We start from the raw sequence: 17,092 nt of genomic DNA on the forward strand, positions 1-17,092 counted from the left end.
ATATCATGTAAGTCTTTTCTAGCTCTAAAATGGTTCCTATGACATTGAGCTTTTTTTTTTTTTTTTTAAATCTGGGAGCCAGATTATATTGGCCATTTGTTCTTCTCCAGGCCTTCATTTCTTTGGCCACATTAACAGCTGGGCAAGTGCATTGTCCTTTAGTGTGAGGGTGGGACCTCGGAGATTTTCCTATAACCTCTAGGATGGGATATCACTGCTTGCATTTTTTTAGTCTAAACAACGATGTGTCATTATAGCAGGTAATCCAATGACCACCAGTAGCCTACATTAGGGGTTGGCAAACCAGGGCCTGCAGGCTGGCTGCCTGTTTTTTTTTTTTCTATTATGGTAGAATGTATATAACAAAACAGAAAGAAAGAAAGCAGTGCCATTTCAACCATTTCAGCCATTTTTATATGTACAGTTTGGTGTTGTTAATTATGTTCACCATATTGTGCAACATCGCTGCTATTTGTTTACAAATTTTTTCATCACCCTTAACAGAATGGCCTCCTGTTTCTGTAAATAAAGTTTTATTGGAACACAGCCATGCCCCTTTGTTTACGTTTTGCCTGTGGCTGCTTTCTCTCTTTAATAGTACGATTGAGTAGTCAGGACAGAGACCGCAGGGTTGCCAACACTTAAGATATTTACTGTCTGGCCCTCTACAGAACAAGTTTGACAACCCCTGGTCTAGCTTTCTTATTGTACTTAAAGAAGCAGCATTTATGAGCTTTGACTCTGCTCACTAGAGACGTCTTGACATTTCAAGTTCTTACTGGTAGATTTGTGTTGACTTTGATTATACTTGCTGATATCGTGCAAAGACCAATTTCTTAAAGTCCAGAGAAAGGCAAGAACATACTTGGCCAAGTCTCTTATAGTTAAAAGAAATTAGCATCCTCCTGCATAACTATGAGTTAGAATTGACTCGAGGGCAATGGGTATGGTTTTTTGCAAACAAACAAATGGCGGTGTGAACAGCCTGGTTCCTGCTTGCTGACCTGTGCATGTCTTCCTTTGACAGATTATCTGCAGAAGTTCAACACCCATAGAAATGGCTGTGAAGGAAAAGATTTCTATGTTTTGCCATGTGAAACCTGAACAGGTTAGTGCTGTTCTCCAGATCTTATTGTTTTGTGAGCACTTCCGCTGATGCCGCCATTTTGTACCTCTTAAATTATGGTGTTACTCTCATCAGCGTTTATGAAAGCTTTGGGGGCCCACAAGCAACCATGACTCCCTTTGCACTTAAGTGAATCATCTTGAGACTCCTGATTCCTTAGATAGAATGCATGTTTCTTTGCATAGTCGTTGCCTAAGTTATAGGTACAAAACCAGAGTGGGCTCTTTAACTCACAATCAAACCTCTAGAGAGAGAATCATGTGAAACTTCTTTATCAGCTGTTTATCCTGTCTTTCCTGGACACTTAGTGCTTTCACTGCAATTTCTCGTTTGTACCTGTTATAGCTGAAGTCACTGTAAACAATACATGTACCCTGACATTCCCACTGTCACTTCTGATTACATCAGTGCCCTCTGTTCAATTCATTGCAGCAGAAACTGTACCATGATGTGATTTCAGGTCATCTCTGCAAGACTTTCTGCCTGGGTAGTCTGAGAGTCATCTTTTCTTTTTTTCCCTCCTTCTCTTATCTCTGTGGAAACTCTGGTGGCATAGTGGTTAAGTGCTATGGCTACTAACCAAAAGGTCGGCAGTTCTTATCCACCAGGCGCTCCTTGGAAACTATCGGGCAGTTTTACTCTGTCCTGTAGGGTCGCTATGAGTTGGAATGGACTCAACAGCAATGGGTTTTGATTTTTCTTCTCTTTGTCTCTTGTTGGCGATAACGCTCGGGTGCGAGGTATTGGAGTTGACTATAGTTTAAAAAGGGGTTTATGGGTGGTGCTCAGGGAAAGGCTAAGGTTTGGCTGAAAGCTTTTCTTTTCCTCAGATTAGATCTGGGTGCTCTGAAGCCTAAAAACCATCTAATTGGGTTTCTATTTCTCAGGAGGCTGTCTGATGAAGAGCCTCCTGCTTTAAGCTTCAGAGTCAATATATAAGTCTGAGCTACTTTAAAAAATGTGATGGCAGGTTTCAGGGGGATCATAGGCATTTGTATGTTGGCAAGTCATTTTGTTTTTGTTCAGGTTTTTTTGTATTCTTCCTTTTGGTGAATAGTACCTTGTGTAAGTATTTTTTTAGGTTTCCAAAGTTCATTTTGTATTACAAGGATGGGAAAGTTCCCAATTCATTCTTTCTTAAATAATATTTTATTGTGTTTTCAGTGAGTTTACACAGCAATTTAGGTTCACATTTGGCAATTTCTACACAAATTGTTCAGTGACATTGGTTACATTCTTCACAATGTATCAACATTCTCTTTAATTGCATTCTGGTTGTTCCATTTACAGTACTCTAGTTTACCTGCCCCCTTATCGTTTCATTTTTGCTTTAGAGTAATTGTTGACCTTTTGGTCTCATATAAATGGTTTTTTCACGGAGAACCATACTCATGGGTAATATCCTTTATTTTGTGTGCCAATCCATTATTTCGCTAAAAGGTGACCTCGGAGGATAGTTTTGGTTCAAGGTTTAAAGAGTATCGCAGGGAGTCCACTAGTCTCAACTGGTTCAGTAAGTCTGAATTTTTTAAGAATTTGAGTTCTGTTCCACATTTTTGTCCGGTTTTATCAGGGTCCATCTACTTCTTCTCATCTCGGGGTAGATGAGGTTGTGGCTTTTATAGGCTGTCAGCTCTGTAGACTAGTTTCTTCTCTGAGTCTTTGGTTTCCTTCTTTCTCTTTTGCTCCTAAAGAGTAGAGACCAATACTTGGGGTACGTATTACACAAATATAACCTGGTTCTGAACTAGGAGGATAAAACTTTTGAGTTGGTTTGCTGAAAACTCTGAGTACACAAGTTTTAGTCTAAACGTCTAGACTCTGTAGTTTCTATTTCATATAAGAATGCTCAGTCCTATCAGTCCTTAGACTACTTTTTTTAAAAATGATTTTTTTTGGTGTGTTTTTTGGTGAAAATTTACACAGCAAATTAGGTTCCTATTTAGTAATATCTATACATTTTATTCATAAACCCTGGTGGTGTAGTGGTTAAGTGCTACGGCTGCTAACCAAAAAGTCAGCAGTTAAAATTCACAGGCCCTCCTTGGAAACTCCACGGGGCACTTCTACTCCGTCCTGTAGGGTTACTATGAGTTGGAATCGACTCAACGGCAACAGGTTTGTTTTTTTTCTTTTTTAATACATATTGTTCAGTGACATTGGTTACGTTTTTCATGATGTATTAATATACTCATAATTTTCATTCTGGTTGTTCTGTTTTCATTAGTCTAGCTTCCCTGCCCCCCATACATTCTCATCTTTGCTTTAGGGTAAATGTTGACCTTTTTTTTTTTTTAAAGCTCTGTACTCACTGGTGATATTGTTTATTTTATGATACAATTTGTTATTTGGCTGAAAGGTGACCTCTGGGTGTGGTTTCAGTTCCAAGGTTAAAGGGTATCTCAGGACGATAATCTTGGGGGTTCCTCTAGCCTCTACTGGTCCAGTAAGTCTGGCCTTTTTCAATAATTGGTGTTTTGTTCTACATTTTTCTCCCATTCTGTCTGGGACCACCGGTTGTGTGTCCCTGGTCAGAGTAGTCGGTAGTGGTAGCCAGGCACCATCTAGTTCTTCTGGTCTTGACTACTTTTTTTTGTCATTGTGGTAAATATATCTACCAAAAAAAAAAAAACATTTGTTATTGAACAATTTTTACGTGTACAATTCAGTGACATTGATGATGTTTCTCATTGTCCACAGACTGCTTTATTAGCCATTTTTCATCATATGGTTTCTTCTGATGTGAGTTATTCTTAGTCTTAGCCTTTTCGTTAGTCCCAGTGAATGTGCGTCTAAAATTCTCCTCGTGTGGACCGCTGAGGAGGGATGAAGTAGGCAGAGGCGGGTCTCTGTAGGTGTGCTTTATTACCATGCTATTCGAAAAACTCTGTCTGGCCTGCAGAATATGTGAGTAAATAGCTCCATGTTCTTAGGCCTTCTACTTGTGGGGCTTGTGGCTGTCCAGAGGTTTTTGTAAACTGGAAGAGTTTTAGTTAGGAATTGGAATGGAGCCTCATGTCAGTGACATCTGGGCATTTGAATCACAATGGTGAATGCAGAAATGAGGCATGAGTATTTCAAGTATCACATTTATAATATTCAAACAGTATAGGAACGCTTGATTTGATAGCTGTGGGTTTCAGAGGCTGAATCTGTTCAATTGGGAGAACATTTGGTGTTTATTTACGATGTGGCAGGTCCTTAAATGCCTGCAAGTTGCCCATTGGATGTAGTTGAGAGGGTGGTGAGAGCCCATTAGAGTAAGTATGAAAAACAACCACAGCCAGGCACTGACTGGTATTTAAGGGACCCTGTCCCCTCTAACATCTGTAATTAATTTTATTATGATAAATATGTGTATGTAAGTTTACTGAAATGAAGGGAGCCGGGAACAAAGCCTTAGAAAAAACAACTACAGTGGCAACAACAGCAAACAAACGAATAAACAAACTGCGTTCCCACATTTAGAAGACAGTTCATTGCTACTGCTTTAACCCAGACTTAGAACATGGTGCCTTGGACCAGGGCTCTTGGATATTGACATATAAAACAGCCATGGTTCCAGAGGTAAAATAACGGATTCAAAGAGTTTTTAATTAAGTTAAACTAAGATTTTTGGGTTTAACCTTATGTTAAGGGGGCAATGGCGGTTCAGCGGTAGAATTCTCGCCTTCCATGCGGGAAACCCAGGCTTGATTCCCAGCCAACGCACCTCATGCACAGCCGCCATACAGTCTGCCAGTGGACGTTTGCGTGTTGCCATGATGCTAAACAGCTTTCAGCGGTCTACTTCTGAAAATCAGCCAATGAAAACCATGTGGATCACTGCAGTCCAGTCCGCAACCGATCATGGCACAGGACTGGGCAACGTTTTGTTCTGTTGTGCATGAGTTGGTGGCCAACTTGATGACAGCTAACAACACCAACCCTTTGTTAATTCTGACTGTTATTTAGGTGGCTGGGCTCTTGACTTTCTTATATCTTCTTAAATAAATGGCCACTGCCTCTCTTGAGTTCTGATTCATTCTCGAGCTGAAGTATATCATTATGTGCCAGATTTGAGTCTGTTCCATTTCAATATGTTGTTTTATCATCATTTATCAGGTAATATGTATCCATGATGTTTCTTCCACATACCGAGTCCCTGTGCTTTTGGATGAACAAGGCATTGTTAAGTATTTTAAAGAGAGGTTGGACCTGCCCGTTATTGACTCTGCAAGTAATTTGCTTTTCAAGTGGAGAAACATGGCTGACAGGTATGTGAAAAGGATTACTAGTATAATCTTTAATAATTCTTGGGTTTAGAATGGGGTTGGGAGTAGAATTAAGATTTACTTGAAAAGTTACTGTGTCACATTTGGCTTTCTGTATGTGTATGTTATGGTCTGGCTGTATCTGGCTGTGTATTTGCATGGTTCCAAAGTAAATTCTGTAAGGAGTCATGGTGACACAACGGTTAAGCACTTGACTACTAACCGAATGGTTGGTGGTTTGAACCCCCCTGGTGGGTCTGCAGGAGAAGGACCTGGCGATCTGCTCCCGTGAAAATCACAGCCTAGAAAGCCCTATGGGGGTCCTTCTACTCTGTCACATGAGGTTGCTATGAATCGGAAACGACTACATGGCACGTAACAACAGCACATTGTTATGGTGTTTTGCTGGATTCTTTGCTGATTTCTGGGGCCTTTGGTTTTGCTCTATTTAGAGCAAAGTGAATTGAAGGAAGATGGATTCCAGAAGGGTTTTGAGACACTGCTTTATTTCTTTCTGAATATTTTAAACAATTCTGGATGTCATGGGGTCTTTTTTTGTTTGTTTTGTTGAGTTTTACTGGTTTTTAAGGTTTGATAACCTTTCCTACAGAAAATTCCTTTGAATGGGACATTTTGACTATGCCGTTATTGGTCCAGCCCTGCAGGTGTTAACTATTCAGCAGCATTACTAAAACCTTCGATAGGTTTTAGCTTTAAGAGAATCATATTAATTTAAGCAAGGTTTGTCCGATTTTGAAGTCATGTGGAATTCAAATCAAATCAAATCCTAGGAGCCTATTTCCTTTTACTAAATATGGATGAGGTGTGACTCCATAAAGTCATAGGCAACCTGGCTTATGTGGCTTGGGTCAGAGGGAGAAGGTGCAGCAATTCAAAGTGTAGATTCCGGCATCAGGCGCTGTGGATTCAGACCCTGGGTCCCCCTCTTACTAACTGTGTGAATTTGGGTGGATTGCTTAACCTCTCTGGGCTTGTTCTCCTGTCCATAGATAACAGAGATAATAGTGGAATGATTGTGGCAATTTCAAGAGAAACATGGAAGGCACTTAACGTCATGTCCAGCATGAAGTGTTGGTTGCTGATGTTGGTAACAATAATTGAAAATGATTTGATGGTGATAAAAATTCCTGACCATTGTAGGTAACTAACAGGTCAGATGCAAATTGTCTTGCCCTTTCACTTAAAATTAAAAAAAAAATTTTTTTGAATTTCCGGGGCAAGTAGAATCAGGAATAAAGTGCAATTTCTGAATTTATGAACTGTAAAGAACGATGATACAAGGAAGCTCCTGCCCTCTGGAATTTCTTGGCAGCTTGGGGCTGATCCTCTTTAGGCACTTAAAAAACAACCCTCCATGAGCAGAGGGAGATGCTTGGTTGGCCCGAAAGTGTTCCAAGAGCCCGGCTTGCAGGTCTGAGACGGAAAGAGAGGCAGAGGGCATGGGCCCAGGACACCTTCCTGGGCAGTGGTGACCCGGTGTACTCACCTGCCTTGCTGGCTACTAGGTGACTCCTCCTCCCCCAGGGAAGTCCAGACAGTGAGGGAGCAGAAGGAGGACGAGATGATGTTGACTCCAGTCCTGCTTCCCTCCGGGAGCAGAGCTGACGTCCCTCCCCGCGAGGGAGATGAGGATGGGGGTGAGTGCTCACCCCACCTGCCATGCTAAAGTGTGGTGTGAGTGCCACCCCTGAGGTGGTGCTTTGGGACAGGAAACATCTTCCTCTGATGATGTTGTCTTGGATACTTGGCTCTTCAGGATCCTTGGATATCACCTTCCTTTCTGTTATTTGGAGCCCTGGTGGTGCAGTGGTTAAGAGCTCAACTGTTAATCAAAAGGTTGGCAGTTTGAATCCACCAGCCACTCCTTGGAAACCTTATGGGGCATTTCTTCTCTGTCGTATAGGGTCTCACAAGTAGGAATTGATTTGAGGGCAATGAGTTTGGTTTTGGTGTCTGTTATTTGCATCCTGTATGTAGAAGTAAGGTGAAGCATGGGCAGCTTGGAAATCTCCAGAGCAACATGAAATTCAGTAGTAACTTAAGGTACATCAATCACCTTTCTAGGAAGTCACCTTCACTGTCAGTTTGAATTCTTAGCTTGATGTGCATTTTCTCCACCCAGCCTGTGTGCAGACACATTTCTTCTGCCGTCTTTGTAGCTGTGGGTGATGAAGGGATATGAAAGGGGAGTGTTCCTCGTCACGGTAACATTTTTGTTCTAAGAGGCTTTGGGAAAGGTTGGCTTCAAAGCCCTAAAACTCCTTCAGCCCCAAGATGACATTTGCACATACTTCATACCAGACCAGAAGTATGTGCAAATGTCTCTTTCATGTTCTTCTTTGAGCAGATTTCCTGCCAAAAGCAACACAAAAGCTCGTGTCTCTAATGGTTAAAATCTGATTGAGAGTCGTATGGAGAATGGAACTTTCTCATAAAAATGATCTAAATGGCGTGTAATGTTTTAAATCGTTCTCTTAGCTCCATTCTTTGGGCATATCATGAATAACCAGGCTTTTGTGGGCCAGCTGGGAATGTAACAATTTTTAATGTAGACACTTTGAATGCATTTTCTCATACAATGTCACCTTACAAAGTTAATATTGGTGAATGTTTCTTATTGACAGCCAGAATGCATTTTCTTATACAATGTCACCTTAAAAATGACTTTGAGAACAGCTCTTGTTTATGACTTGAGGAGAGGCTTTTTTTCGTTTTAATGCTTTTAACTTTTTCGTATACTCTCCTCAGGTTTATATCTGTGTTTCCCAATTTGTGCCTGCTTATATGAGCCAGCTTTGGGATTTCTTATGACTTTGAAATCTGTTGGCTTACAGATTTTAGTTATTTGGGGGATATTTTGAGTCAAGTGTATCGAGTGTGAGGCTCATCTGCTCTGAGGAATAAGAACGGTGGCTGCCATTATTACGTTCGTGATATTATCTTAAAGATGCATATAACCTTTAAGCATGTCTTTCTCCTCAGGTATGAAAGGTTACAGAAAACATGCTCCATAGCCCTGGTTGGCAAATATACCAAGCTCAGGGATTGCTACGCCTCCGTGTTCAAGGCCCTGGAACACTCGGCCTTGGCCATCAATCGCAAGTTGAATCTGATGGTGAGTCCCAGCCTGGCCTTCCAGATATTTTAATGATTCACCTGAATATCTCATCTGTCAGAGAGGCAGGTTTAGTCAGGGATCCCCAAGACCACCCCCAGTTTCGACGATTTGTTAGGAAGACTTCCAGGACTCAGCATATAGTCGTACTCACGGCTGTGATTTATTATAGCGAAAGGAGACAGCAAAATCAGCAAAGGGAAAAGGCGTGTAGGGTGAAGTACGGGGGAAACCGGACACAAGTTTCCAGAGTCCTCTCCTCATGGAGCCACACAGGACACACCTTATTTTCCCAGAAACAAGTCATGACAACCCATTGAAATGTTGTCTACTAGGGAAACTCTTTAGAGACTCAGTGCCCAGGGCTTTATCGGGGGCTGGTCATATAGGTGCCCCCTACCTAGCATGTTCCAAAATTCCAGGCTCTCATGAGGAAAGCAGGTGTTCAGCATAAACCATGTTGTTTGTACAAACAGTTTAAGCACAGTGAGCCACCCTGATCAGTTACTGGTGGGTATCCTCCTGAATCCAAGACCCCAGATGCCAGCCAAGGGCCAACCTTGTAAGCAAGTCCTAAGGAAAACGGTCTCAGGCCTACTGTGTTAACTCTTTTCTGCACACAGGTTTAAGGCATGATTTCTGGAATCAACCTTAGCATGTACTTCACAGTGCTTATTTAAGTGCACTGTGTTTGGCTAACAAGAAAATAGTAGAACTTTTTTTCACTTAAGCATTGGAAATGAACCTAGATTTTAAAAATGCTATATTCTCTTTTCTAACCTGGAGTCGTGATAGCTGGGAAACAGTAATAGTTATTTTTTGAAAAAAGTATTATGGGATCGCAGAGGTATAGTTATCCTAAACAGCTTGAATATATTCTAGTCTTTTAAAAGTTTTTAATTATGAAAGCAATACATGCTCACTGTAGAAAATCTAAATGCAAAATACAGAAGGTAGACGATTCCTCCTTCCTGAAATCCCATTTCTCTGGCGTACCTGTTGTTGCCAGTTTGATTTATACCCTTTTGGACTTTTTTCTACGTACACATAAATATTTTTATTTTATGATGTTCTGTCTCGGTGTACTAGTTGCCTATGGCTATTGTAACAAATGACCACCAACTTGGTGATTTAAACAACAGAAATTGATTCACACAGTTCCAGAGGCCAGAAGTATGAAATCAGTTGCGTTGGGCAGAAATCAAGGTGTTGGCAGGGCTGCGTTCGCTCTGCAAGCCCTTGGGGAGAATCCGTTCCTTGCCCCTTCCAGCTTCTGGAGGCTGTCGGTGTTCCTTGGCTTGTGGCTCCATTACTCCGGTCTCCCTCTGTGATCACATTGCTTTCTCCTGGTTTGTATGTGTGTAATCTCCGTCTGCCTTCCTCTTACGAGGATACACGTGATTGCATTTAGGACCCACCTGGATAATCCAGAATCGTCTCCCCATCTCAGGGTCCTTAACTTAATCAAATCTGCGAAGCCCTTTTTTTGCCATATAAGGTAAGATGCATAGGTTCCAGGGATTAGGGCATCAATTTTATTTTGGGAGACCGTTTTTCAGCCTCGCGCAATAGGTATGTCACAGTTTAAGCAAGCCTTACTATCTTGATTTAAATGGTAAAACCTTGATATAACGAGCAAGAAGATACATTTATATGTTCAAGAAATTTACCAACTTCTTCTTAGAAACCCGTTTAGGACCTTTCCAATTTTTCTCTGTCCTCTTTCCGGTCCCTTCTGTCCTAATCATGTTTTATTTTTTTTCTTTTCAAGGGATATTTCACTTCCTATCCCTCCCATCCTTGAGCTTTCCACCCCCTTCCAGAAAAAAACACCAACACCATAGAAAAATTGCTATAGCACAAATTTTATAAAGCTTGTAACATTTTGTCTCTTAAGATATATTTAGATAGTAATTTTTACAAAAGAAATACTAAAATAATATATAAGGACTATTCTGTACATAGTTACTCATTTATTAGACTTCATTGACATTTGCCTCTACTAAGTACTGTTTGAATTATGGCCTTGTCATAGTCTCTGTTTTTTTTGATTGTGGTAAAATAGACGTATTATAAAATCTACGATTTTAACCATTTCAAAACGTGCGATTCAGTGGCCTTTAGCATATCCACAGTGTTGTCCAACCGCCACCTCTGTCTAGCCCCAGAACATCTTCATCGGCCCAAAAGGAAACCCCATACCCATTAAGCACTCCCTCCCCATTTTCTCTGCCTCCCAGCCCCTGGCAACCACTAGTCTACTTTCTGTCTCCCTGAATTTACCTTGTCTGGATAGTTCATGGAAACCCTCGTGGCATAGTGGTTAAGAGCTCGGCTATTAACCAAAAGGTCGGCAGTTCAGATCCACCAGGCGCTCTTTGGAAACTCTATGGGGCAGTTCTACTCTGTCCTATAGGGTCGCTATGAGTCGGAATCGACTTGACGGCAACAGCCTAGGCTTGGATAGTTCATATACATGTAATCAGAGGATACGTGACCTTGTATGTCTGGCTTCTTTCGTGCAGCATAATGTTTCCAAGGCTCATCCATATGGTAGCATGTATCAGTACTTCGTTACTTTTTCTGGCTGAATACTATTCTATTGTGTGTTTGTACTGTATTTTGCTGATCCAGTCATTAGTTGATGGACATTTAGGTGTTTCCACCTTTTAGCTAGTATGAATAGTGCTCAATGCTTGTTGTATTCTTTTTAAAAACATTTTTTATTTATTGTGGTAAAATATATATAACACAAAATTTGCCGTTTTAACCATTTTCGAGTGTATATTTCATTGGCATTAATTATATTCCTCATGTTGTGCCACCATTGCTACTATTTCCCACACTTCTTCATCACCCAAACAGAAACTTCCTATTATCCCTTTCTCCTAGCCCCTGGAAGGAGCCCTGGTGGTGTAATGATTAAGCACTTGGCTTCGAACCCACCAACGGCTCCACGGGAGAAAGACCTGGTGATCTGCTCCTGTAAAGATTACAGCCTAGGAAACCCTATGGGGCCGTTCTACTCTGTCATATAGGGTCGCTATAAGTTGGAATTGATGCAATCCCAGATCTAGGCCATGCCTGGGGCATATTTACTCATTATATGTATGTTGGATCCAGGTTTCTAGTGGACTAACCAGATGAATTAAGCTCTTCAAGCACTAGTTGTATCATTTTGCAGCCCAGTTTGTTTATGTGTGTATCTGGGCTGCCTTACTGCAGCAGCCTCCCGACTGGCTTCCAGCCGCCAGTCTTTCCCTCCATTTTCCATGTCAAACCCCAAGTGATCTTTCTAAAGTACCGAGCTCTCTGTTCCTGTCACGCCTTACTCAAGATGTTTCAGTGGCTTCAAGTGCAAACTTTGTACTGTGGCTTATCCTTCACCCTTCTCGCTCCAGCCAATCAGATCTCTCTCTCCTTTGGCTGGGTGGAGCCTCTTCTGAAGGTCCCAGAGTGGCCACCACTTTCTCTCTTTCTTCTGGGGTTTCATACTGGCTGCACTTTGGCCTGAGGTTTCATACATGGCTCCCCTCCTCCTTTGTCCCCTGCACACCTTCCTCACCCTCTTCCCAACGTTAAGTGCACACATCCTCATTTGCTTCTACTCATCCTCCAGGCTGAGCTTCTTGGCTATCACATCCCCCAGAGAATCTTCTCTGACATTGCTCCTTCCCTTCTTTCCTCCAGTGCCCAAGTCTAGATGAGGTGTGGCTCCTAGGTACTTCCTAAGGTAATGCCATTGTCACACGGTAGTGCAGAGACCTGAAAGATTATAAGAGCCACAAGACAGAGATGTATTTTTCTATCGCTGGTGTCCAGGACAGTGTTTGGCTTAGTAAACAGTTATCGAACAATGTGTCATAGTGTTAGATGGCACCAGTATTTTTAAGAGTTTTTTTTTTCAATTAAATGTTCCTTTTATCTGATGGATGTTTTTTAGTACATAGACTCCGTTGACCTGGAGCAGGTCACAGAAAATGAAGACCCTGTGAAATTCCATGAAGCATGGCAGAAGATATGCAAAGCCGAGTGAGTATCCAGGGAGCACCCCCACCAGGCAGCTGGGGAGTGCTAGTGTGCTTTTCACTTAACCCCCAGTGACTGATTTTTCTGCATTCGAGAGGGAGCGTGGGATACTGTGGTTGTTGTAGGTGGCTGTGCTGCCTTCACACCATGTTCACTTTGAAACGTGCCACACTAATGTCTCTGGCATGTGCACTGGGATTGGGCTTATTTAGGGGGGAACTGGATGCGGTATGGGAGAGAACATGTGTTGAAGTTTGACCTTTAGCATAAGAGGTCTGATTGTACTGAGAGATGCAGAGATGAATTTTACATATAAAAAATTAAAGTACAAGATTGAGAACCCTTCCCTCTTGAGTGTATTTTCTTTGCAACATCCTTTTCTGCTTGGTTTTATTTTGTAAGTAAGCAGTAGAACTCTTGGGGGCAGCATTGTATCACGAGGGAAGCATCACCCTCCCTGATTCTTCTCTTGACTTCAGTCAAAGGAGTGTTGGCCTAGAAGGTCTCTAAGGTGTCTTCTAGCTGGGAAATTTTCATTTTCCACTACTTAATTGGCAGTTGAAATCTTAGGCTGATTTTTACCAGTTTAACTCTTTCTAATTATGTAATAGATCTTAAGATTTTTATAATAGTGCTTTGAAAAGAACCTTGTTGTTATTAGCTGCCATTCAGCTGGCCCCCGACTCATGGCGACCCCACACACAATGGAACGAAACACTGCCCCGTCCTGTACCATCCCCATGTTCAGTTGTGGACCGAACCATTGTGATCCGTAGGGTTTTCATGGGCTAATTTTTGGAAGTAGGCCTTTCTTCCTAGTCTGTCTTAGTCTGGAAGCTCCACTGAAACCTGTTCAGCATCCTAGCAACACGCAGGCCTCCACTGACAGACAGGTGGTGGCTGCACATGTGGTGCCTTGGCCGGGAATCGAACCCGGGTCTCCTCCATGGAAGGCAAGGATTCTACCACTGAACTAACACTCCCCCCGTGAAAAGAACCTTAGCCTGTTTTTATTTAGATTCTTCTCCTGGTGCCATGTTTAATTAAATTAGATTTCTTGGTTACTATTAAAAAAAAAAAAAGTCCTGTCAGCCAATATGTATCCAGGTCAGTTGTGAGGAAGTGTTGCAGCTTCTTTATATCACCAGGAAGATTTCAAGAAGAAAGTTCAGGATTTGAAATCTTGCAGTCAGTCCTGAAAAGAGACCTCAAGCATATTCATTAGTGTTTGCGCTAAGCATGGGATTGGGGATCAGTAAGCATGAATGGCTGAAAAGAGAGGCTGGGAAGAGAGGCTCGGCAAACTTACCCTCCTCTTGTGTCAATTACAGTGGTATTCTTGTGCCAGGAGGCTTCGGAATCAGAGGAACATTGGGAAAACTCCAGGCGATTTCTTGGGCCAGGACAAAGAAGATTCCTTTTCTGGGTAAAACTTAAGTTTTTTAATCATCCTGTGAATGTATTAGATTTTTGATACCTAGTAGGGGTGACGCTTAACAGGAGAGTGAAAGGTGTGAACTCAGATTTGAAAGTTCAGGCAGCGAATAGTCTGCTACAGGGATTGACAAACTATAGCCTGAAGACCAAATTTGGCCCGCGGTCTGTTTTTATAAAGTTTTATTGGAACATAAAAAAACCCCCAGTGCCGTCAAGTCAATTCTGACTCATAGCGACCCTATATGACGGAGTAAAACTGCCCCATAGTTTAGCCACACCAATTTGATTATATATTGTCTTTGGCTGCGTTTGCAGTACAATAGCAGAGTTTGAGACCCTACAGCCTGCAAAGCCTAAAATATTTACTATCTGGCCCTTTCCAGAAAATGTTTGTCCACTCTCCATCTGCTAGAAGAACTTACCACCGTTCTGGTTGTATAGCAACAGGCTGGGAGAAGTCACTGTCTGCACCTGCCCTTAACCAGTTGTTTCCAAGTCAGTTTCAACTCATGGCGACCCCCTGTGTGTCAGAGTAGAACTGTGCTCCACCGGGTTTTTAATGGTTGATTTTTTGGAAGTGGATGACTAGGCCTTTCTTCTGAGGTCCTTTTGGGTAGACTCAAACCTCCAACGTTTGGGTTAGCAGCCGAGTACATTAACTGTTTGCACCACCCATCCTCTCACCACCTCAAGTAAAGAACCAGTCAGCAAAACTCCACAATATTCTTTGTAATCAGAAAAAAAAAGTTTGAATTGAAATTTTTACGTTCCTTACAGAAAACACATTTGGAAAGACCATCTAACTTCACAGGGAACTGCTCTGTTAAATTTGGTGCATTCTGGCCTTTTTAATGCTTTTGTTGAAATTGCAATGCACAGCCAGCTTCTGTGCCAGTGAAAGTAGGTGATGTGGAGCCTTAAGTATGGGGTAGCCCGGGAGCTGGGCTTCAGGCAACATGGCGAGTGGGAGAGGCAGTGTTTGCCACTGCACTTTGGCTCTTTTGGCTGAGTTTATGAACAGTGCCTTGGCTTGGTTCCTTTTTAGTATCAGCAGACTGTTCATTTTCCCCATTGCCTGGTATTTGGTTAGTTCTCTAGATGCTGCCCATTTGGAGTCTATTTTTACAGAAAAAATCAGGAGTAAGCTTGACACCTTGTTTTGTTTTACCCATTTCGGTTCATCTGGGCAATTGTTTTCTTTTGAAGTACTCTTGCATTGTTACTGTCTAAACTTGGTTAGGTTCATTATGTAATTTTGTTGACTGTGTAGAATCATTTGCAACTCTTTAGCTTTCTCTTGAATACAGCATCTCTTGATGTCTTAGCCATATGGAACTTTCTGAAGTTCCCCCAAAGCACTCAGCTATTTCACATTCATCGACTTTTGTCCTGGTGTGCCCGGTAGTATTGATTGCTTCTTCCTTTGAGTCCCCAGTATACCTTGTATATGTCTATAATAACATCTGGAATGTTCTTTGGTATTTGTTTATGGAGAGAATCAAACACACACATAGGCTGTAAGGTCCCTGAATTCAGGAGATATCTGTTTAATTTATCTCTAACCTGATGTGTGCCCGTGCACAGTGAGCCCATATTGAATGAAGAGATGAATTATGGGATATCCCCATGGCAACAGCCTGGGCCTTCACAGGTCTCTTCCTTGGTCTATTATGGAACTCTCTGTTCAGTATGATTTTGTGTCTCTCTTCCCTGCCCTCCATCACAATAACACCCACAGTGGAGGTGCCACCTCCCCTCAGCTGCTGCTTTTCTTCATTCTGTGAACGTTATAGGGGAGTTGTGTGGATTAGCAGACCCCTCACTTCACTGCTCTTAGCGGGTGCTCCTTAGATCCTAGCCCTTGGCCTGTCTAGCCTGTAAAGTCCATGTTTAGGGCTATGAAATTGTCTTGAGAAGAGTGATGCTGTGTGTGATGTCTCAGCCCAGAAGACCCTTGAATTGGAGTGTTGTTAGGTAGTCTCTGAAGGAGCCAGGCGCTTTCCTCAACCGGGCAAGTTAGTTTGCTCCTTGGTAGTCTAAACCCCTTCCGTACTGTCTGCCCAGGATTGCTCTGAGTGTGAAGGATAAAGCAGTGAACAGAAGAAACAGAGTCTTGCTCTCAAGCCTTGCATTCTGGATGGAGGAGACAGACCAACAGACCAAGAACAGAAAATACGAATAAACATATGTTCGTTCATTTTTTATACTGTGGTAAAATATAACAAAATATTTGCAATTTCAACCATTTTTACTTGTGCAATTCAGAGATATTAATTATGTTTCTCATGCTGCACAACCCTCACCCCATCCATTTCCCAACGCTTTTCATCGCCCTTAACAGAAACTCAATACCCCTTCAGCAATAACTCCCTGTTTCCTCCTCCTTCCTGCCTCTGGTAACCACTAATAAACTTTGGTCTCTATACATTTGCCTATTCTAGATATTTCCTGTAAGTGGCACCATGTAATCTTTGTCATTTTGTGTCTGGCATATTTCAGTCAGTGTAAGTCTTCACGGTTCATCCATGTTGTGGCATATATCAGGACTTCATTTCTCTCTATGGCTGAGAAATACTCCACTGTGTGTACGTATCATATTTTGTTTACTCATTCATCTGTTGGTGGACATTTGGGTTGTTTCCACCTTTTGGCTATTGTGAATGGTGCTGCAATGGACACTGGTGTACAAGTATCTGTTTGTGTCGCTGCTTTGTGCTCTCTTGGGTGTATATACCTAGGAATGGAATTTCTGGGTCATATGGTGATTCTGTGTTTAATTATCTTTTTGAGGAACTGCCAGTGTTCATTTACTTTTTATACGTGCTTTTTTAAAATAGGAATTTGCCTTGGGATGCAGCTAGCAGTGATTGAGTTTGCAAGAAACTGCCTTAACTGGAAAGGTAAGACCAAAGTTTACTAACAGCCTTTTATTAAAACAATACAAAACACAGATTTGCAGCAATATTTGTAAGTTATTGAACTCTTTTCTTAATCCTCAGATGCTGATTCCACAGAATTTGATCCAAATACTCCCGTTCCTGTGGTAAGTGGTTTGTTTTCTTTCTGGCTGTGCCATTGTCATTTTGTTTCTGGTTCTTGCCTAAATTCATT

At 41.8% G+C, this 17,092-nt stretch overlaps 1 protein-coding gene across 3 annotated transcripts in view; it reads left to right on the top strand.

Moving 5' to 3' along the window:
• The window catches only part of CTPS2 (CTP synthase 2), a 107,075-nt gene that overhangs the window by 18,698 nt on the left and 71,285 nt on the right, over window positions 1–17,092 (top strand). For all 3 annotated transcript variants that reach the window (XM_049873379.1, XM_049873378.1, XM_049873380.1), the window contains exons 7-13: window positions 1,028–1,108; window positions 5,231–5,382; window positions 8,383–8,515; window positions 12,459–12,547; window positions 13,876–13,970; window positions 16,819–16,881; window positions 16,981–17,024. In XM_049873379.1, coding sequence (XP_049729336.1) covers window positions 1,028–1,108; window positions 5,231–5,382; window positions 8,383–8,515; window positions 12,459–12,547; window positions 13,876–13,970; window positions 16,819–16,881; window positions 16,981–17,024 — 657 coding nt within the window. The remainder of the gene's footprint in view (window positions 1–1,027; window positions 1,109–5,230; window positions 5,383–8,382; window positions 8,516–12,458; window positions 12,548–13,875; window positions 13,971–16,818; window positions 16,882–16,980; window positions 17,025–17,092) is intronic.

This window comes from Elephas maximus, chromosome X (assembly GCF_024166365.1).
Source record: "Elephas maximus indicus isolate mEleMax1 chromosome X, mEleMax1 primary haplotype, whole genome shotgun sequence".
Classification (NCBI taxonomy): domain Eukaryota; kingdom Metazoa; phylum Chordata; class Mammalia; order Proboscidea; family Elephantidae; genus Elephas; species Elephas maximus.